Source organism: Grampus griseus, assembly GCF_964374135.1.
Source record: "Grampus griseus genome assembly, chromosome: 4".
NCBI lineage: Eukaryota > Metazoa > Chordata > Mammalia > Artiodactyla > Delphinidae > Grampus > Grampus griseus.
This window is the reverse complement of record NC_138997.1, coordinates 79,283,948-79,307,806: the sequence shown is the minus strand read 5'-3', so window position 1 is coordinate 79,307,806 and position 23,859 is coordinate 79,283,948. Positions and strand designations below refer to the sequence as shown.

The 23,859-nt window shown below is 40.5% G+C and overlaps 1 protein-coding gene across 8 annotated transcripts in view; it reads right to left on the bottom strand.

Moving 5' to 3' along the window:
- Positions 1-23,859, bottom strand: part of APBB2 (amyloid beta precursor protein binding family B member 2) — a 374,441-nt gene that overhangs the window by 171,680 nt on the left and 178,902 nt on the right. For all 8 annotated transcript variants that reach the window (XM_082652792.1, XM_082652799.1, XM_082652791.1 and 5 more), the window contains one exon: positions 15,973-16,788. In XM_082652792.1, coding sequence (XP_082508918.1) covers positions 15,973-16,788 — 816 coding nt within the window. The remainder of the gene's footprint in view (positions 1-15,972; positions 16,789-23,859) is intronic.

The following is a 23,859-nucleotide window of genomic DNA, read 5'->3' as shown; positions in this document are numbered from 1 at the left end:
CGCCCTACCCTTTCAATTGAGGCTGATTCTCATGGGCAGTGACTCACAAACCAATCTCTGTAGGGCCTGACGGAAAGCAGGCCAGCCTTCCGCTTGCAAGGCCTTTATTAAGAACCGTATCCTTGTCTGCCTATTTTCGTCTCTTCCGGCGCTTATCTGAGAGCATTCTGTGTTTGTTCGTGCACAGGATCCTAGTCCCTTTTTGACCGCATATCCAGCACTGTGCCAAGTGCTCCACATGCCTTACTTCACTTAATCCTTGCAACCACCCATGAGCCAGGTACTACTATGAACCCCATTTTACGGAGGGGGAAACGCATGATGTTAAGTGACTCAACCACAATCACCCATTAAGTAATGACAGAGCGGGGATTTTAAATATTCAATCTTTCTGTGGCATCAAAGCTGATGTCACAGATCCCATTTCAGGGTCAAGAGCCAGAGAAAAGGCTTCCAGTGGTTTAATTTCTGGAGCCTACAGCAATTAAGAACACCTCCTGCTTCTACCAAACACAAAACAAAGCATTGATTTTTTTAAAAGGAAACGTATTTTTACACGTTTTTCATTAGAATTATAATTCTTGTTAAATTTTGCCCAGAGCAGTACTGACTCTAAAAGGAACATGGTACTTTAAACACAAGTGCAAGCCCGGACTAAAGCAGACCCTATGTCAGAAATCTAGGTAGCTTAGAAAAAGCAGACCATAGACTCAAATTCCAAACAAGAGAGCATCTTAGCGAATTCAAGGATTCTGGGTCCATGGTAGCATCATCCCACAGGGAGGGAACACAGGACACATCAGGCCATTCCAGTTTGATACCATTTAAACTTGAGCTTCATCTGACTCTCCTTTGGCTAAGACCATGTTTCCCAAGCAAACTTCTGCTTATGTCTGGGTTTCCTGTTGTCTAGAGGGAAAGAATGCCTAGTCATATAGTTTAGGGCAAATCAGGTCGTGTGATCATTATTTCTAATTAGGAAATAATACACTGGCACTGAGAGTATGCATTGATTGTATAATGTCAAGAAATCCAGTGCCTGGAAGAATGATCATTCTCATCAGAAATTAAACTGATATTTTTGCTGTAGTATTTCAGTCTCATGAATGTGATTAATGAGTCCATCCCTAAGAGACAGATCTGCTTTTTAGAGCCTGTCAGCTAGAAAGGTCACGAATACCACTTCAGATAAGGACTGCTGGGTGCCTCACCTGGCAGAGACCCTCAATGTCAACTTGTGAGTGGAAAAGTATGCTTGTGGCCCCTTAACTTTACTGCAGAGAAGTAGGAATAAGAGAAATGGAATGGGTCACCCCTGTGTTTAACAGCTCAATCACCAGTGAATGAGATAGCTAGCCATTATTCTAGAAGTATGGCTAAATCATGTTTAATATTTAAAATGGGAAAAAAGAGCAGACTGGTTCAAATCATCATTAACTATTTCAGTGGTTTCTTTCTTTTCTTTCTTTCTTGCTTGCTTTCTTTCTCTCTCTCTCTCTCTCTTTTTTTTTTTTTTTTTTTGTGGCAACCCTCTAATACCACCCAACCTGGTTAGGACACCCATGTTCCCACTCCATCCTTAACCTATCACTCTTCTAAATCTAAGTATGGTTAAAACATACTTAGACACACCAAAAGAACGTATAAAAGTCCTAGACATAGTGGAAGAATTATGTGCAAGTAGAGCCACAACTCTAACTTCAGGACGTTACCCCCTGGCTATTCCCACATTGTCACAAACTCATACATCTAAAATCAAAAACAGCATCTTCCTCCAGAAACGAATTCCTCCTCCCAACCTCACTACTTCTGAAAACCGGCATTTTCTTGGTCCTCAAACTGAACATCTGACATCTTTGATTCTCTTGTCTCTCTCATCACCCCTATCTAATCTATCACTCAATCCTAGAGAGTCCTTTCTTCCACCTCTGCTCTGTTTTTAAAGCTACTAGTCTCCAGTCCTCATGGTCTCAAATGGATTGCTGTGAAACTCTCATAACCGCTTGCCTCATTTGACCCTCTGACATATTCTAAAGCATCAGACAGGCGCTTTGTCCGATACGCCGTCTTCAAACTCCACCCTGCAAATGGCACTCCTTTTCTCATAACCATCAGCCATGTTTCGCCGACAAAAGCAAGTTCACAATTAAGCGTTAGCATTCTCCAATCTGGTCTCCACCTACCTATCTGACCTCTCTCACAGTTATCCTTCACAGACTCTCCTCTCCAACAAAACTGCTGGAAGCACTAACCCTCTCATGGAGAGCAAAAGTTCCCCAAGGGGATTTCAGGGGATCTCTGAGGTCACAATTATTTTCATGATACTAAGATGTTGTTTATAGTCTTTTTCACTGAGTTGACATTTAACTGATAGGATGCAAAAACTACAGATAAAATTGCTGGCATCTCAGCACAAAGCAAGAAAATGGCACAAATTATACTAGTAATTACTGCATTCCCTAACACTACATACGCCTACTAAAACCAACGCCAGTTTCACCTAAGAATGTCCTTGTTGAAGGAGTAAAAATTATTAATTTTATTAAATCTCAACCCTCGTATACACTTCTTTAAGGTAATTATGCATAGGGCACTTCTGCTGCATAGGAAAGTATGATTGTTGTTTCAAGGAAAAGCACGTGGAACCAGCACTCTTTTTACTTGACAGAACCACTGACAGACAAACTATGGTTATTCGAACTTGGGTACCAGGCAGGCATTTTCTCAAAACAAATGAGGTGAGCCTGTCACTTCAAGGAAAACAACTGACAGTATTTGTTGCCAATGACAAAATGTGAGCCTTCAAGCAAACACTAGAATTTTGGACAAACCCGTATTCACCACTGAGAGCTTGACAGCTTCCCAATAATTAACGACTTTTCTGATGAGATGAGTGGTAGGATTAACAAATGTAATGTTTTTACATTGTATAATGAAATGTGTCAACATTTGGAAGATCTTCATAACTCACTGAACCAACATTTTCCAAATTGCCAATGCATGATGTTACAAAATTATGTATGACAGACCAATGGATTTTAATATAACACAGGACGAAAAAGTTTACTATTGTGGTTTCAGATTCTACATTGTAACTAACCTTTAAGAAACTACCAATCACCAAGTTTTGGTGTAACATCAAAAAAAGAATATCCATAATGCCTGAAAAGGCTATTTCTGCCTATATATCTGTAAGAGGTAGGAAGGATTTTCTTCACCTACTTTAATCAAAACAATTTACTAAGACACACTAAAGGTAGAAGCAGATAAGAGAATGCAGATGCCTTCAACTAAGCCATACATTAAAGAGATTTTCAAATAAATAAAACAATTATCACTTCTCTCATAAATTGTTGTTGGCTTTGGGGAAAAGATGGTTGTGCTTCACAAAACATCCTATTTTGTTAACATTAATGGGTTTCTTATTCTTTTTTAAATAAGTAACTTTTTAAAATACCTGTTTTAATTTCTAAATAAATAAACACTTATAGATATAATCCACATAAGCAAAGACCTTTGGGGTCTCAATAAGTTTTAATTATTAATTAAAATTTTAATTTAATTGTTAATTTTTAATTAATAATTCTCAATAATTTTTGAAAGTGTAAAGAGGTCCCCAAGACCAAAAAGTTTGAGAACAGCACCTTAGAGCAAACTCTTCTTTTGATTTCTTCCAGTTTCTTTGTTCCGTGTGCCCACTACTTCTTTATTTCTCCAAACCCCATCTTTCAATTTTGTCCTCTTCTTGTATCACAAGAGCCCTCCAGGTCAAGAAATACCTTATCCGGAACTTTATGACCCTGATCTGTTCTGCATACTTGGCAAAAATCTAGCCGGTACCAACTACTTATGTTTTGAGGTATGCTTATGTTATTCTTTTAAGACAAGTATAAACCAGGCACTGTTTACACTGTGTGCTCCGGATAAAGCAGCGAATAAAACAGACTGGACCCTTCCTCCTGTGGTCTACAGTCCGGTGTTACCACTCAGCGTGCAGTCAAGCACCAGAGTTATGACAGAGCTTGCTAAAAATGCAGAATCTCAGGCCCTAACCCAAACCTACTGAATCACAATCTACATTTCAACACGATCCCCGGGAGATTTTCCTGTATGTTAACTTTGAGAAGCGGAGGATTTATGCATCCTCTTAATTATTGGGAATTTCTTGAAGGTAAACTATTACCTTTCATTTGTTGCACTCCTACTATAAATAATACAGTTTACCTATTATGCTAAGCAGTCACTCAAACATGAGTACCCATCAAATGGAGTCATTTCTGGGGATTAAAGACAACAACAACAAAGGCAAAACAGCTTACACCCGGAAGAAGGTTTCAATCTCATAGCAAAGATAAGACAATAAATATAATGACAGTTAACATTTCAAAAAATGCTTTCTGTGAGCCAGTTATTGCACCAAGGGCTTTAAGTAACAATTTTATAAGGTCGGTACTATTATTATCCCCACTTTAGAGATAAGAAACTTGGGACTCAGAGGTTAAGAAAGTGATGGAACTGGGATGAGTCAGAATGTTTGACTCTAAAGCCCAGAAAGTGGTAAGACAGAGATTTAAAATAATCTTGAGGAAGGAGCCTCTGAGTTCCTTGAATGAAAGCTTATGCCTCAATCTTGGAATCACCCAGGGAACTAGCTCAGTTCCTTGCACATACTAGGAACTCAGTAGACATTCATCAGCTGAAAGTATGTGAGTAGATTAAGGTTAACTTATCACCCTTACTAAAAAGTATCCTAAAAATAAACAGTCTAGACTTTACCAACCCAACAATGCTTAACTACATTGAAGATACAACAGACCTGAGGTGAAAATGCTTCTCTCTGATACATTATACAGAGAGTCCATTCACTGACTCAGGGCTCTTATTCCATAGCATGTAGAGGAAAAATAAACAAGAGACAGAGGGACAAGACATCGACTAAAAGGTGAAAGCCACTAGGGAACGCTGAAAAGAAGCTGATGCTTTTTCCAGGGAAAGAAAGGAAGGGCAGGAGGTCATACAATGTCTTCCTTGTCCATAGTAAGCAAAGGATGAAAGGAAATGTTGGTCAAAGGTCCCCCAAAGGACACATCCCTGGAGCAGAAACAGAAAAAGTAGGAACTGAGGAGTAAGCCCATTACAAAGAAGTGTCCCTGGAGGCTTCCAATTACCAGGTATCTAACTCACCACCCTCAGCGCTTGAACTTCCTTTGCTACACCTCCCGAAACCATTTCCCAATGGTTTGGAGTTGGGGGTCATCTCCATTCTTCCACTTTCTGACAAAATCACATAGAACTATGATCACCTTTTCTTCTAGAACATGCTGAGAAAAGGTCCTACAGTTCTACTGATACTATTTCACATGTCTAAGTAGGCTTTTATGGGCCAGCCGTCTTGTATACCTAACCATCACGTACACTACCATGTGTATGAGAAAAAAAGTGTCCTGGTAACAAAAAAATAGCAGACCAAAATCAGCTTCCTAAACAAGCCACTTACAGGATGGAGATCTACCTTTATAATATCCTAGGTGTACCAATTCAGTACAGTTCTATATGAAGATTTCTGCAAATTATGCTGAGGAAGAAGAATGATCACCTAACCGTGTCCTTAATGATATTAAAGAAGAATCCTTGCAAAGATTAAACTCAATCATATTCAAGAGTAAATCTACAGAACGCAAAACAAAGAGGGAAAAAAGGGAAAGCTCACGTAGTAATAAATACCACCTCCTCTCTTAGATACTGACAACAATGTTTTAGAGCTGGAGTTATCCCGTCCTCTCACGTTCTGACCCTTACACATGGAATGCTGACCACATATGATTTTCTAATAGTTAAATGATTCAATTTTCTAGTCAAATCTGTTCGAATAGGAAGATTTTATTTCACTGCTTTGAACCCAAGGGATCTGAAAGGGAAACACAATATAAAAATTATAAGGGTAATTGGTAACTACCCTCACATTTATGAAAGCAAACTGGGTGTATTAACTGAGCCAGACTTGAAGCACAAAATTTATGAACCACCTACAACCTAGCTTTTGAAAAGCTAATGTTTTCCCTCCTCTAACCAGATTAACAGATGGAGAACTCTGAGAAGTCATCTAAAGATGTCTTTGGAATTTTCAAGCATGTTTTGCTTAACAGTTCATGTCACACTTTATAATTCTACCAGAAGGCATGGGACTGAGACTAGGATGACTATGATTAAAAGAAGTCTGCAGGGGGCTTCCCAGGTGGTGCAGTGGTTGAAAGTCTGCCTGCCAATGCAGGGGACACGGGTTCGTGCCCCGGTCCGGGAAGATCCCACATGCCGCGGAGCGGCTGGGCCCGTGAGCCATGGCCGCTGAGCCTGCGCGTCCAGAGCCTGTGCTCCGCAACGGGAGAGGCCACAACAGTGAGAGGCCCGCGTACCGCAAAACAAAAACAAAAACAAAACAAAACAAAAAGAAGTCTGCAGGTGCAAGCATGCTGCTACTACACAGCATTACAGTTGCACGCAGCTGTAACAGGCAAGACCAACCAAGCCTAGTTCTTCCTACTAAAATACTTTCATGTGTGTGTGATGGCTGACACTTAGAGCAGGAATCCACAGGCCTAATGCCTTGAGCCCCAGAAAGCAGGACCACCTAAAGGGCTGCCGCCGACTGGGGCCTCCATGGCATTTAAGCCCAGTGTTATGAGATTTCTGGATTTAGAAAAGAAAGGGGAAACCCATATTTCTATGTAAAAGCTCCCAATTTCTAAGCATTGGCATCTAATTCAAAACATCATGTGCTAGACAAAACCTGTCTGCAGGCTCCCTGCACACTCCCCAGCGCTGTGCACTTGTGATCTCTGAAACTTTCATGGCATCATATTGCCTTTGCATTGCCCTAAAGTTAGGGTCATAGTTTTTCTTTTATATTCTGCATAGCTCCTAAGAACATACTCTATGTTTGGTAAGCAATGTCTCTTAAACAGAGGTAAGAAAAGCATGGCTGTTGCTAATGTCCCTGTCTGTCTGTTTGTAAGCTTTGATCCAAAGGAATAACACCATCCCCATATTGCCAAGTTCCCTGAACTATCCTGTTCAGAACCGAGCCAGACTGCTAAGTGTGAAGCTTTACAGTGTCTTTATCACATTTTCCTGCCCTTCCCATACTCACTCCCAATCTCAGTTGGGTTTATGGTTTCAGATTCACCAGTAACAGGTCCACACTAAGTTCCTTCATAGAAGAATTTGGGTGAAGGCAACCAAAACCATCTTGAAGTCCTCTGCAGCATACTCTATTCATTTGTCAATTCTGACAATATCTGCAAGTATTAACTTTCCTTCCTGAAAAATTTAAGCATAAATTTTCTGCAAATATCCTTTCACATCTCCTCTGTGTTGCAGATATTAAGGAATTATCTACGAAGATATTTGTACTGGGTTGAACAGTATTCCTCTAAAATTCATATCCACTCAGAACCTCAGGATGTGATCTTATTTGGAAACATGGTCTTTGCAGATATAATTAGTTAAGGTGAGGTCGCAGTGGATTAGGGTGGGCCCTAAATCCAACGACTGTTGTCCTTATAAGAAGGCCATGGGAAGACACAGGCAGAGACTGCAGGGATGCAGCTATAAGCCAAGGAATGCCAAGCATTGCCAGGACCCACCAGAAGCCTAGAAGAGGCAAGGAAAGAGCCTTTAGTGGGTGAATAAGCCCGCTGATAACTTGATTTCAAACCTCTAGCCTCCAGAACTGTGAGAATAAATTTCTTTGTTTTAAGCCTGTATGGTATGTTTGGGTTTTTTTAAATAAATTTATTTTATTTATTTATTTTTGGCTGCACTGGGTCTTCACTGCAGCTTGTGGGCTTTCCCTAGTCACAGCGAGCGGGGGCTACTCTTCACTGCCCACTGCGGTGGGCAGGCCTCTCATTGCGGTGGCTTCTCTTGTTGTGGAGCACAGGCTCTAGGCACGCTGGCTTCAGTCACTGTAGCATGCGGGCTCAGTAGCTGTGGCACACGGGCTTAGCTGCTCTGCGGCATGTGGGATCTTCCCAAACCAGAGCTCGAACCCACTTGCCCTGCATTGGCAGGCGGGCTCTCAACCACTGTGCCACCAGGGAAGGCTTAAAACAAAGTGTATGGTAATTTGTTGCAGCAGCCCTGAGAAACTAATATAACATCTAAACACCTTCTTCTCTTCTCTGCTAGTAAACTTACACTACCCAGGATCTGGGGATGGGCTTTATCTTTCCGTACTTCCTGAGGCATGCCGTGTGAAATGGGACAAAGAACCCAGGGACGCATTTCAGATGGTGGGGACGTCTTCCATGGAGACAGGAAACTGTAGGTGAGCTATCTGAGGTCACAGACTGGTTCTAATTTAATTCTATGTCTGGGGCACCTAGCACAGTCCCCAGAGTAGACATTAAAAAAATAATTGGCATGAGTACATATATATGAATTAACAAATGAAAAAATGAATGGATGAATTAAAACAAAGCAATGGTGAACAAACCATTAAGTTTATTAACTTAAGGGTCTTTTGTGAGGACAATGGGTCAGGGCAGAATGTTCATGAGGAAATTGGACTAGAAAGCTTCTGAAAGTGGCTGGTAGTACTTTTGTCTCTGTGATCCCACTGAGTCACAATCTTAGAGGCGACATGCCCTCCTCCAAGGAGGCATCACTGGCACTTCCGGGAGCACTTCACGCAGGACTACTGGAGGACTGCAACCTGTCATTTCCTAAGCAGCCACTCTCTGTCTCTGTCCACTCCCTCTCCCCAGAAGCCGAGCAACCTGCCAAACTAGGTTCTAAAATTTTTAATTTCAAGATGTCAGTAAAGCAGACATAAGAGTGGGGGAAAAAATCATGAATTACACTTCTTCAGTGACTAATTTAAAAAAAGAAAAGGACTCCTTACTTTTTTTTTTTTTTCTTTTCTTTTTGCGGTACGCAGGCCTCTCACTGTTGTGGCCTCTCCCGTTGCGGAGCACAGGCTCCAGACGCGCAGGCTCAGTGGCCATGGCTCACGGGCCCAGCTGCTCCGTGGCATGTGGGATCTTCCCGGACCGGGGCACGAACCCGTATCCCCTGCATTGGCAGGCGGACTCTCTACCACTGCGCCACCAGGGAAGTCCAGGACTCCTTACTTTTTTAACAGCTCTGAAGGGCAATGATCTCCCCACATCTTCATCTGTTGAAAACCTATTTAATCTCCAGCACAGATAACTTCAATGCCTGAGCTTCCATATCCCAGTTTCTTCCTCCTCTAAGCTCTCCTTACCCCACAACATGCCACCATCTCATGGCTCCTTCCTGGTTCCATCTTGAATATATCAACGGTCTTGTGTTCACTACTAGACTGGTAGACTTCTTTTGCCACTCATAGCACTGTATTCATTTTTTTGTGTACCCTGAAGTACCTAGTATAATACTTTATAATGGAAGGCAACCAAAACCTATCCTATCATTCAACTGAATATAAACTGTTTCTAGAACTTTCCAAAAATAATTAATTGAGCAAAATCATTTTCTTCCTTAAGTTCATGAGGTGAGATAAAAAATATTTTTATACATCTTACTCCTGAGATACTAAAATCTAATTTGGAAATCACACCATCCATCCCAGAACTATGTGTCCAAGCTATTTTGGAAACATCTCACATCTGTCTTCTTGAATTCCTCCTGTCACATCAGGGAACGCTCAACTGAGAAGACAAGACAAGAAGGCTAGTGACTCACTAAAGGGTGTTTGAAAGATTAAAAGTAATTCAGCAGGACAAACCAGCTGAACACTGGGTCTTTTCTATATCCTGGAACTTTTTTTTTAAAGGGATGGGAGCTTTCAAAAAGCAATTTAAAAGTAATTTATGGTTGAAATTACCAAAATCCATTCCACATAAAATGAACATCTAGAAGACGTTTTGGAAAGTTAATAATATAAACTTATCCAAAGCTCTAACACTCTTAAGCTAGCTAAGGCCAGAAATAATTAGTGCTGCCAATTGTGTTGACATAATTAGGTCTGTGCCTTGGCTTTTGCCCTCACCAGCTATCCAACTTGCAAGAGTTCCACTTTGCTTGCCTCAAGACTGGAAACCAATCAACTTAAGACAGCAAAGGATTCAAACTCTCGAGCAACATGGTTCAACTTACAATGCAAGGCGAAGTGTGAAGGTAAGTGAAAACAAAATGGTCCTTTTCCTTAACCCTGGCTATTCTGACTTGTAGACTTAAAAACTCAAACACAAAGAACGTTTGTGACACACTGAACTACTGGCCCCAACTCTTCGTCCCTCCCTGGAGCCTAGAATACAAATAAGAATCACCGTATCCAGGTGTTCTGAACAATTATTTTATACAAGTTGTGCTTACCTTTTCTATTTCTAAAGCTGTACTGATATAGCAAACCTCAAAGTATGCATGTTTGTGGTCCAGCTCTATCTACCCAACCAGCAAACCGATAACATTTATGGAGCCTGTCACTATGTGTTACGTACTGTGTGAAGAGGTTCACATCCACATGTAATGAAGACTTAGCTCCTACTTTCATGGAGCTCCAAGTCTAAACAAAAACTTTCCAGTAAGGTTACAAACTGCTGAGAGGAATGTGATAACAGAGAACTGGAAATATTTCCTTGAGGTACAGAAAAAGGACTTTCAACAGCTCAGAGGGTCTAGAAAGGTTTCACAGAGAAGATGAAAATTGAGCTAAAACTCAATTGTTTACAGGAATGGAAAGGTTCTCTAAAATATAATTTTCTATCTTTCAGATTATCAGGATAATCTAGTTGAAGTGGATAAAGTCTGATGTATTCAGCCACTGGTGCCACTAGCCTAGGTCTCAGAACTATGATACAGTGGAAAAGTGCTGGATGCTAGGTCCAAAGATCTTGGTTCAAGTCCCAGCATGGCCACCTGAGTGTGAGAGAGTATCACAAACAAGACCTGGCACCCAGAATTTCACTGTGCCTTCCCCAGAAATTTGTTAATCAGTATCCCCCCTCCACTGTGAGGCAATATCATCAATTAAGTTAAAAATATGTACCCAATATCAAAATCAGGCATTGATTAAAATATAATATTAAATGATTTACTCAATACATCAGGGCCATTTGGAGATATATGTAGCTAGCTTTCATTTTTATTCAATTAGTCATTATTTATTTACTAAGTTTACCTGCTATATTTCAGGCACTGACAGCATAAAGATGAAGACAAACCAATCCCTGCCCTTAGAAGATGCAGAAAGTCCTAACTAAAATCAGAGCCCAACGTATGCAGACCAGGGGTGGAAAGGGGGGTGAGGTGGGACGAATTTGGAGACTGGGATTGACATATATACACCACTATGTATAAAACAGATAACTAATGAGAATCTGCTGTATAGCACAGGGAACTCTACTCAATGCTCTGTGGTGACCTAAATGGGAAGGAAATCCAAAAAAGGGGATATATGTATTCATAAAGCTGATTCACTTCACTGTACAGCAGAAACTAACACAACACTGTAAAGCAACTACACTCCAATAAAAAAAATTTTTTTTAATATGTAGTAAAATCAGAGCCCAAAATATAGGCAATCCGTAATTAAGAGAGAAGTAAACTTTTATCTCACTGCTGTACGGATAATGATTATCACTAATAATGATAAGCACTAATATTTATTAAGCTCTTGCTATATGCCAGACACTGTTCTAAGAGCTCTTCAAAGATGCTCTCACTTAATCTTCACAACAGATCTATGCTAAAACCCTACTAGCACCACCATTTTACAGTTGAGAGGCTATGCAAATTGCCTACATGGAACCCAGCTGAGGTTTGAACTCAGGAAGTTGACTCTAGAGCCCATGCTCTCAATGATAAATCAATGCAGCATTGGGTCCACTGTTGCACCACCCAGATTTGATTTTCTCGGTGTATATTCTGCCTTTGTACACTTTAGTAATGAACCTAATTTTGAAATGGCTATTCCACAAGATCCACCCAGTTTCATACTTTGTATCTTCAATTTTATTAAGCCCCAAATTAAACTTAAGTTACCTGTTGGTATAAACTAGGTACCCTGGTAGTATCAGAATGTTGTGTCTTTCCGAAGTTTTCATGAAGCAAACATAAAACACCAGGTGATTAATGGAAAGACTACACACAATCTGACCAACCTATATTTATCTGAGCCATCATGCTTACCTGGGGCCACTGAGGGGACTGCATCTCTGGCAAAACCTGAACAGACTTAAGGTTCCCACTTTCAAGTACCAAAATGATGCAACACTTTCTTTTAGAATCCAGGTCAGAGCATTCTTTTGAACTTTTCTAAATTCCTATGAAACTCAGTAACTCCGCTGATGCTTCCCCACCGCCCCCGGCTTCTAATAACCTCTTGCTTCTCAAAGGACAGACGACATAGGAGGAAAAGAGGAGAAACATATATACATGATTGACTGTGCAAAGAAAGTTACTAACGTGCCAACCTGGGCAATTCAGAAATAGAAAGTGGTCAGTCTCTGGGCTGGGCAGTGCATTTTATTTTATAAATAGCATTTTATAAAAATATTTTATAACTTGGAAAGCGTGCCCCTAAGGTAGAAATGAGTCTATTTATTTTTCCAGGCTCCCCAAAACACAGTCTACAATCCAAAGATAACTGGGTCAAGATTTAGTCATACAACATACACCACTGTGATGAATACTTGCTTAGCACACAGTGAATAAGCAAGTATGTACACTTTGTATATATGTATATATGTAAAATGGTGCTGCATACTAGTATCTTACAAAATACTTGCACTTATTTCTTTTCTTTCAACAATTAGTATTTTGTGTTTATTTTACATATATATATATAAAAACTCATATATACTATATAAAATATATATAATAATGACTTCACCATTAGAAGTGTTTAATTTAAATTGACTGTGGGACTTCCCTGGCAGTCCAGTGGTTAAGACTCCGCACTCCCAATGCAGGGGGCATGGGTTCGATCCCTGATCGGGGAACTAAGATCCCACGTGCCACACAGTGTGGCAAAAAAAAAAAAAAAAAAAAAGACTGTGATCACTGTGAACACTAACAGTATGTTTCACTGGAAAGATTACCTCAAAAAAAATACCAAGGCTGAATAATCAATTATTTTATTTTACTTGCTATTTTATGTGATCTGTGTGATCATGAAGTAAAGAGGTGTCTTTTCAGTTGGAGTTCACAACTGGCTCTAAGGAAATTCCAAAAGAATTCCCAAATATTATTAATATTCTGAGGCATTGCATTACGCTGAAATAAAGATCCCGAAGTGATGATTTTGAAGGGATGGCTTCTAGCATTTGTAAAAAACTCAGTCTCACAGCTTCAGAGAGTTGGGTCACAGCTAACACACTTTTTCAAGCACATCTGATTCAAAATGTCTATCCTTAGCTAGCCATTACGGGCCATCACCATACTGCCATCCTTACTCTAAAACTCAAGGTCTTCAAAAGCGACTTTAAGAATGAAAAATGAATGTATCCTCTCAACACGTCAGAAAACTCTAATCCAGTTCACATCACATGCCAAGCCCTGTAATGGGTTCTGTAGAGAAACCCCAGCAGCAAGTAACACCAGGACACCGAGCAAATGAGTGGTGAGCTGAGGGGACCCTGGAAAGGCCCCCTGGAGAGAGTGGCAGTGGACCAAGCCAGTGTACAGGTACAGTTTAAACTTGGTGCTCTTGGGACTTCCCTGGTGGTCCAGTGGTTAAGAATCTGCCTTCCAATGCAGGGAACGCGGGTTCGATCCCTAGCCTGGGAACTAAGATCCCACATGCCGTGGGGCAACTAAGCCTGCATGCCCTGAAGCCCTCACGCCACAACTAGAGAGAAGCCTGCGCACCACAACAAAAGGTCCCGCATGCTGCAACTAAGACCTAATGCAGCCAAATAAATAAATAAAATAAAAAATAAACTTTGTGCTCACCACCAGCCCTTTTTGACACCAGCACTTAGTAAGCGAAGGGGCCAGGGACAGAAATACCCTAAACACTCAGCAGCGAGGGAATCATTAAATAAATCATGGAGCTTACAGAGGGTGGAACAGCATGCTTAATACTTAAATTCAGCCTGAGGTAGAAAAATGCTATATCCTGATATGAACTGATCTGCAAAATATACACTTTGGTGGAAAAAGCAAAGCATTTATAAAATATGTAATGTGTCTTTTTCTTGTTTTAATTTTTACTGTGGAAATTTTTAAACATACAAAATGAGAGAGAACAGAATAATAAACCCTTATGTACCCACCTTTAACAAGGATCAGCTTATGGGCAAAATCCCATATACAATATTATAGTATAATATATTATATTATACTATAATATTTTAGTATGTATCTCTAAATGGTAAGGACTCTTTAAAAATATCATTATAAAATTTGGGTAAATTTTAATATTTATTATAAATGTGGGTACATGCCTAAAATGGTTTCTGAAAAAAAAAAAAAACTAAAAAAAAAGTAGTGGTTGTCACTGGAAAAAAGGGGGCCAGAGTGAGGAACCGAGGAGACTTTACTGTTACTTAATACCTTTCAGTAATATTTAAAATATAGCTACAAAAGGGAGCACAGGGCCTGGAAGAGCAGCAGAAAGGCTGCCACGACGTGAGGAAGACAGTGTGGCCTCAGTGGAGGGCGCTGGACACACGAAGTTGAGTTTGAATGTGAGACACTCAAGGAGCCATTTATATAGATTCAAACACTAGCAGGTGACAGTGTCCATCGGCTACAGGATATGAAGTCTCTAAATGTGAAAAGTAATAGAGAGTTGTGAACTCAGTGACATTACTATACATAATTACGATTCCAATAATGTGCAGATCCAGGCATTTCTGAGATGAAATGGGCTCATCTCAACCTGTCTACGGCCACATCCAGCTACAGGAGGCTGATGAAATCTATCATTTAAAGCACTCTGGTTTTAAAGGGCACTTCAAAACCACTTTTTTTTTGTTTTTTTAAACAAGTTAATGTCTTACTTTCTCCTCTTTTCCCATCTGTAGTCCTTGTAATTTCTCTGCCTTACAGGTGGGTAAAATGTCAGTTCCTTCCCTGGTGGTTCTATCTGTTACATCTGTATGACATTAACAGAGCCCTGGGATCCACCAGAGGCAGGGTTAGGTTAAAGAAATAAGCCTTTGTGAATGCCTGTTTACAGTGAATTCAGACACAATACAGTTCTCCAGTCTTTTAACCTCATGATCAGTAAAATAGGGGCTATGAGAAGATAAGATTAAGAGTAGCTGATTTTTAGGACCCTGTTCATTTCTGTGACAATTTTCACTCCTCTGAAAAATCCAAAGATGTTACAAAATAGAGACAAAAGTTAGAAAAGACTGGTCTCAACTAGACTAGCTAAAATCCAAAACTTCTAAATATATGTTAAAAGAAACACTACTTTCTCACTTTCAAATATCACTTGAACAAGGCTAATAAAATGTTCCCCAGTAAAGGTCAAAAAGGAAATGTCTTTAATGAATAGACTTTCAACTTTTTAAACCTTAAACTTTTCATTAGCTTGAGCATAAATAAAGTTTTTTCAGAGAATTTTAAAATACCTGGTTCTCTTTTTCAGGTTATATCTTGCCCCCGGCAAGTGTCTCCCTTTTATTATTTTCCTTAACAAAACCCAGCATTTCTACATAGTATATAGAAATAGTTCACCTAACCACTGGCAGTATAGTTGCTAAATAGGGGATGTTTTACTGTACTTAACACCGGGGAGCTATTTCTTTTACAAAAATGCTTCCCGGGACAAACAACTTATGTATGAATCAAAATGAAACCGCTGAGGAATCTAATGATATTTTCACACAAATTGCCCAATTTTACCCCAAGAGGCTCAAGTTCTTCTCTACCTGCAGATGAAAATTTGGGGGAGGGGGTCAGTGTAGAGATTAATTCCATCAATACGGGAAAACACCAAGAGAAAGTGCCACCGTAGGCTACACTTTTCCCAGGTACCTGTCTCATCTGCGGAGCTGGGGGAGGCACTGTCTTGGGACAGGGTCGTCCAGCTGGACTCCTCGTCGCTCGGTGCCAGGTTCTGGATCCGGTGGAGTGCACAGTCAGTTTTGGCCCCCGTTTTAGGGTGATCCTTCTTGGTCTCCGGGCTGGATGATACGGTGGCTATCTGGCCATCCTCAGGGCTGAACTGGGGTCTGTTTGGTTTCTGCAGCAGTAAGTCGCCATTCCCAGCGACGGTGGAGGCCTGGCTCTGGCTTGGCTGGGCCTTCTCTTCCACAGCCCCGTGCTGGTTTCCCAAGTTCTGCTCGAGTTCTCTGGTTGAGGTTTCCAGGTCTGCATAATAATTCAGGAAGCTCTTGGTTCTTCGGGGCTGGGAGGGTAAAATCTCGCAGCCCGAGGAATCCCGTGGGTGGGGCTCTTTACCCTCTAACTTCTCAGAAGTTATGTTGATGACTGCAGTGGGGCTGACGTTTCTGTTGGGGTCCTGCTGCCCTTGTTCTGCAGCCTTCCGGAGCTGGTTCTCTCCATTTTTCACCAGCTTGATGTTGGCCGAGCCATTTCCCAGCAGGGGCTGTGCAGCCGGATCCGAGAGGCCCATCGCCGCCTGGATGTTAGTCAGTGCATATTTTTTCCTGCATTTGGGGGGTGTGCTGTTCTTGGTTTCTGTGTGTTTTATTTCAGCGTTCAACAATTCATTGTGGGAGGAACGGAGATTAAGGGTGTTTGGTGGTGTGGCCGGGCTATTCCGATTCGTGACGTCTGTCGTTCCGCTGCTGGCCATAAACACTGCCAAAGTGTCTACACCTGAGTCAGCTGGAAAGAAAAAAAGAAAACTGGTCATTAGACGCCTGGCATGATTAAACTACTTAGCATAGAGAGTGAGCAAACATTTCTATACAGAAAATTGAAAGAACCAATGCTTCCGTTGCAGTTTTGTAGAACAGACCCATTTTCCTCTCTCTTTTCAACGTTTGCTCATACATTAAACAGGAGCAAATAAAAGGCTTAATGTGTACACACAAAAGCCAATTTATAGAAAAGCTAGGAGGTCTGAGGGTCCAAATTTTACTTAAAGTAAAAAAGTATCTCTCTTTTGAAATCATATAAAAGCATTTTCTTCCAGCAGCTGGTCTTCGCTTTTTCACAACCTTGCAAATCATCCCCTTTCTAAACATTTACATCACATTTCTATTCTGTCATTCCCTCAGGCAACAAAAAAGTTGCTCAAAAATCCTCTGGGGCTCCAGCTTTCTTAATTAACCTGAAAGGTCACTGTTCAATGAAGCACCATACATCCAAGGTAATTTTTCTTCACCATGTTTAGAAATTGTGTTCTGAACACCAGGAAAAATCAAACCTCCATTAGAGTTTGATAATGTCTTGTGAACATTTCTGACCTGAGCTTACTGTTTGTACTCAACAGAAATTTTGGAGAAATGGCTTAATTGCTCAAGAACATACATACTCACATAAAACTATTACTAATAATGTAGCATCGAGCCCTTGGCTAAAGACGTGTTAGACTCCCCAAAGGAGTCTGAATATATTCCACTGAATTAAAACACAGACTCAGCGGTTTGCAGTCACCACAAGCCCTTGCAGAACTCCTAGGAAATTATCTGACAGTGCATTTATCTCAAATATTTTTCACACCATCAGTGATTTGTTCCATGCGTCTCTTGCTAGGAAGACAGAAAGGTTTCTCAGACTAGAAGGGAATAAAATTCATCAGCAAGAATTTCTAAGGTTTCAGATTTCTCAGTCTATAAGGAATGACTTCTTTCTTATCTGATCCCTTGCCCTCCAGAGACCTCCGTGGGCTCTACACCAGCAGTAGATGAACCAAAGCACAGCTCCCAACATTCCTGAAATTGTACTATGACAACTCCCTCTTCCTCCACCAGGCAAAACAGAGACCTCCGCAGGGAAGGAAGGTAAGAACGTTCTACTGTTTGGAAGCTTAGAGGTATCCCTTTCCATCATCCGATACTCAGGATGAGCTATTTTAGAAAAGAGTCACCCACTGATTCTAGAGTCTGTGTGCTTCTTGGAAGCTAGGAAAATCTGTACACTCCAGGCAGTGTCCATATTTACGAAAGAATGACCATATGGCCCACAGAGATAGCTAAGGCTGTAACCCAAAGTGGTTAGACTTTGGGCCCCATTCTTTAGAATTATTATTTATAAGGATTCCTGCTTACCCAGCACCTACTGCACTTGGGCTTCATTGAGAATCTGGTTTGTTTTTCCCTTTTAAACACTATTCTGATGACTAAATTTTAAACAAAAATGTATACTGTTTTGGCTACTACTACCATTTTACAGAAAACATATTTCAATTTATAATTCAACCTCACTCCAGAGCAGCATTTGATATGAAAAGGGTCCATATTGAACCCACATGAAGTTTTCCCTGAGACACACAACCATAACATAGGCACACAAGAGAAAATTACACTTAGACTTCTGGGTATTTAGAGTGACATTATTATAAAAAATCTGGCAATCTGCTGGCTTTTTAGAAGGTATGGCAAAAAAATTGCTATGAGGCTATTTTACGATGTTAGATACTATATCCTAGCAATGTTATTAGGGAGAATTTTTTTTTTTACTCTGCTTATAATTATAAACATTTTAAGAAAGAATACCATCAAAATTTCTTGGTGAGTTAATATTTAAGTGGCTTTTATACCCTGGATGTGACAGATAAAAACTCTGAGCCAACAGAGCTGGAGGAATCAGGCTCCCTGACTTCAGAATATACTACAAAGCTACAGTAATCAAAACAGTATGGTACTGGCACAGAAACAGAAATATAGATCAATGGAACAGGATAGAAAGTCCAGAGATAAACACACGCACCTATGGTCATCTAATCTATGAAAAAGAAGGCAAGAGTATACAGTGGAGAAAAGACAGTCTCTTTAATAAGTGGTGCTGGGAAAAACTGGACAGCTACATGTAAAAGAATAAAACTAGAACACTTTCTAACACCATACACAAAAATAAACTCAAAATGGATGAAATACTTAAGTGTTAAGACTGGATACTATAAAACTCTTAGAGGAAAACATAGGCAGAACACTCTCTCACATAAATCGCAGCAAGATCTTTTTTGATCCACCTCCTAGAGTAATGAAAATAAAAACAAAAATAAACAAATGGGACCTAATGAAACTTCAAAGCTTTTGCACAGCAAAGGAAACCATAAACAAGATGAAAAGACAACCCTCAGAATGGGAGAAAATATTTGCAAACGAAGCAATGGACAAAGGATTAATCTCCAAAATATACAAACAGCTCATGTAGCTCAATATCAAAAAAACAAACAACCCAAACAAAAAATGGGCAGAAGACCTAAATAGACATTTCTCCAAAGAAGACACAGAGATGGCCAAAAAGCACGTGAAAAGATGCTCAACATCACTAATTATTAGAGAAATGCAAATCAAAACTACAGTGAGGTATATCACCTCACACTGGTCAGAATCAAAAAATTCTACAACAATAAATGCTGGAGAGGGTGTGGAGAAAAGGGAACCTTCCTACACACTGGAGAGGGTGTGGAGAAAAGGGAATGTAAATTGGTATAGCCACTATAGAGAACAGTATGAAGAGTCCTTAAAAAACTAAAAATAGAGCTACCATATGATCCAGGAATCCCACTCCTGGGGATATATTTCTGGAGAAAACTGTAATTCGAAAATATAGGTACCCCAATGTTCATTGCAGCACTATTTATAATAGCCAGGACATGGAAGCAACCTAAATGTCCATCAACGGAGGAATGGATAAAGAAGAGGTGGTACAAATATACAATGGAATATTACTCAGCCATAAAAAAGTAAAAAAATAATGCCATTTGCAGTGACATGGATGGACCTAGAGATTGTCATACTGAGTGAAGTAAGTCAGACAGAAAATGAAAAGGCAACCTTTGGAATGGGATTTTTAAAAAGGAAAGAAATAGGCACAGAGGGGGACATGATTAAGGTGTCAGATGTGAACAGTGAGGAATGCACTCCAGGATCTGGCCTGAGGAGGGCAGGAGATGGAGCCGGGAAGAGGGTGAAGAGCTAGGGGAAAAGGAAAAGGCCAAGGGGTCAGAGGTCTCTGAAAGGTAAGGGAACAGGTGTGACAGGAACAAGGGATTGCTCCAACCCTAGCTGCATGCACACCTTGGGGAGCTTTTAAAAAGCCCAGAAGCCCAGGCCCCACCCCCTAAGACACTCCCAAATTCTGATTCAATTAGTTTGGGATTGGGCCCAGTCAGGGTATTAAAATGAAATGTTCTTTGGGTGATTCTAGTGTGTGGCCAAGGCTGAGAACCACTGCAGTAAGTGAGAGATTTGGAAGAAAAAGATGATACATAAAGATGCATACAGATGCATATCTTTATGATACATCTTTATGATACATAAAGATGAAAAAGATGCATATTAATGATTTCAGAAGCTCCTGGAACACTCTGGTCACACACGTCACGTTCCTTGTACGTGCACACATTCTCAGCATCCCTCCCTCCTTCCTGGCAAATTTCTGCTCCACCTTTAAGATTCAGGGTAGATGTCACCTCTTTGGGAAGCCTTCTCTTGCCCCTCTAGACAGATTCCAGGGCTGCTGCTTCTACGCCTTTCATAAATCTATCTCCATTTCTCCATAGCATAACAGCATTTCTCACACTGTTTTATTTTTAACCTATTTGAGTTTATCACTAAGCTGTGACTTCCAGCAACAAGCACAGCGGCCTATCATGCAGTAGGCACTCAGTAAATGTTCGCAGAATAAACTGTTGAATAAAATGAAAAAGACAAGTGTTTCATTAACATCTCAAGAAATGTTTACTTAAAAAGCATAGGTTAAATTTTTGAGTTTCTTATTAAAGATTGAAAGGAAACCACCATTACTGCCTAAATAGTCAACGGTAAATTCATTTTTCCTTTCCTTGAAAAAGACTAATGCTCTCAGAAAGGGAAAAGGTGATCAGTGGTCAGTTATCTCAGCTTTCCCCCCATGCACGCAGCATCTGGGCAAGATTTAAAATAAAATCCTTCAATACTGTCTAGACCAATTTATTTTGTTCCTCAGTCTCAGCTCAAGAAAATTCCTGTTCAATTCTGTCATAACTCCCCAAAGAAGAAAAGACTATTTAGAGTCAAATAGCCTTTTTATTTTTGACCCAGAGCAGACTGGTGTACTTCTTTGCCAAACATGATTTCTCACCAGCTGTGATCCCAACAGCTTAAAGTTCTCCGTGCTTTGGTGTGAAGAAAACTGGAGGCCCAGCAGAGGCTCTGGTGCACACAGCACACGTGCTCCTGTCACCCCGTGATCCCCATCACCCAATTCCGGGCCTTCCTCTGTTCCTTATCTCCTCCTGTTTACCATCTGTATCATTAATAACACTGAACAGAAGAGAATTAAGTAGAATGGGAAATAGCAACATAACAGTAATATAACAAATTATGTTGAAAAACAGATGCGCTATGGACGTGGAAATGAAAGGATATAGAATGAAAGATGCTATATTGAGACTCTAATCAAAAGTTGGTGTATTTAAGCTGGTTCCATTTTTCTCTGCCTCACATGATTTTACTATAGTTATAGATCAAAGAAAACTTGGTGTACTACTCCCTATAAACTGGGGAAAGAGGAGAAGTTAAGTCCACTAATGCACGGGCTGGATGCTAACTGAGAATTCATGGCATTGCCATTCTCCCAAATTCCCTGCCTGGAAACCTGGGAATAGCCCTTCATGAGTTTCTTATCCTACCAAATTCTGTCAATTTTACTAGAAAACGTTTCTCCAATAAATTGAGTTCCCCCTTCTCACCATCTTTATGGCTGCTTTCAGGTTCTCACCACTTGAAGTTTCCTCCTATATCTCCCAAGCACAACAGTCTCTCAAACTCCAGTCTACACTGACACAGTTCGTCCTCTGCAATTCTAAAAACAAACGGACGGTGCAATTCTCAGTTTAAAAATTTCTACTGGGGCTTCCCTGGTGGCGCAGTGGTTGAGAGTCTGCCTGCCGATGCAGGGGACACAGGTTCGTGCCCCAGTCCGGGAAGATCCCACATGCCATGGAGCGGCTGGGCCCGGGAGAAAAAAAAAAAAAAATTCTACTGGCTCCCTGTTGTCCAAATTCAGCTCAGTATACAAGGCACTTCAAATTCTCCTCTGCTAGCCTAAATCTACCCTTCCCACCACATCTCCTGTCACTGCACCTCCCCCTCCCATCGTGGTCCCTACATGACAGCAACAGTGAACTTTTCTGAGGATGCTAAGCCTCTTCGCAACTCTTTGCCTCTGCACATAGAATTTGTTTCCTCTGCCCGGGAAGGTCCTTTGCCCTCATCTGCTTTACCCCTGCCCTATTTCCTGCCTGAAAACTCCTATAAATCCTTCAAAACCCAGCTCACATGTCCTCCTTTAGGTCTTCTCTGACTCCTGAACATAATCCTCTGTGCTAGGTGTGTGACATGCAGTTCACATCAGCACTTCTATACTGTACTATAATATCAATTGAGAGATCTCTCTCCCCTTCAACACTGCAAGCGCCTTGAGGGCAGTGACTGTTTTGTTCACTTTTTATGACAGTTTTATTGAGATATAATTCACATACCATAAAGTTCACCTTTTTAAAGTATAATTCAGGGGTCTTTGGCATATGCACAGAGTTGTGCATTCATCACTACAACCTAATTGCAGAACGTTTTTATCACCCCAAAAGGAAATCCTGTACTCATTAGCAGTCACTCTCTATTCCTCCCTCCCCTAAGCCCCTGAAAACCACTAACCTACTTTCCGTCTTCATGGGTTTGCCTGTTCTGGACATTTCATATAATCAGACTCATACAATATGTGGTCTCTGTGATTAGCTTCCTTCACTTATGTGTATCCTTAAGGACCATCCATGTTTTAGTATGTGTCACTACTTCATTCCTTTTTATGATCAAATCATATTCTACTGTATGCATCTACCACATTTTGTTTATCTGTTCATCAGTTAACACAGGTATTTGGATTGTTTACACTTTTTAGCTATTATGAATAACGCTGCTATGAACATTTGTGTACAAGTTTTTGTGTGGACATATGTCTTCAATTCTCTTGGATATATACCCAAGAGCGGAACTGCTGATTATAATTCTCCCGTGATGTGCACACGTATATACAGACATACATACCATATGTATACGTGTGTGTGTGTGTGTGTGTGTGTGTGTATAAAACCTTGTGAGGAACTGCTAGACTGTTCTGCAAAGCCGTTGTACCAGTTTACATTCCCACTAGCAATGCATGAAGGTTTTGATTTCTCTACATTCTTGTCAACACTTGCTATTGTCTCTTTTTGATTATAGCTACCCAAACAAGTGTGATTTAATTTTGATTTGCATTCCCCTTTCATGTTTATATTCCAGAGTTTCCAGTTCCTTTTACAAAGCCTGGCACATAAGAGCACTCAATAAATGTTTGGTTCATTAATCGTTCACTCATTTATTAACTAAATATTTTTCACTCATTCATTAACTAAATACTCTCTGAGCATCTATTACATGCCAAGGTCAGGAACACAACCGTGTACAAAATAAGCAAAATGAATGAGGAATGAGCAAGCACATGTCCATGACCCTGAGGGCCTGTCTTCAGTACAAAGGTGGCTCTGCCCCTGGATATCTCGAAGGTGAATGGGACCCATGACTTTGCCATCACCTCCGCATCTATTCATCATGCTGTCTCGAGCATAACTCACAAAGATGTGACATCCATTCAAGAGGCTCCAGAGCTCAGTATACGTTCAGAGCTAAGAGTGTGACGAGAGCTCATATTATTCCTGCTGTCACTCTCCTGCATGCACGATGCACAAACATCTGTTATGAC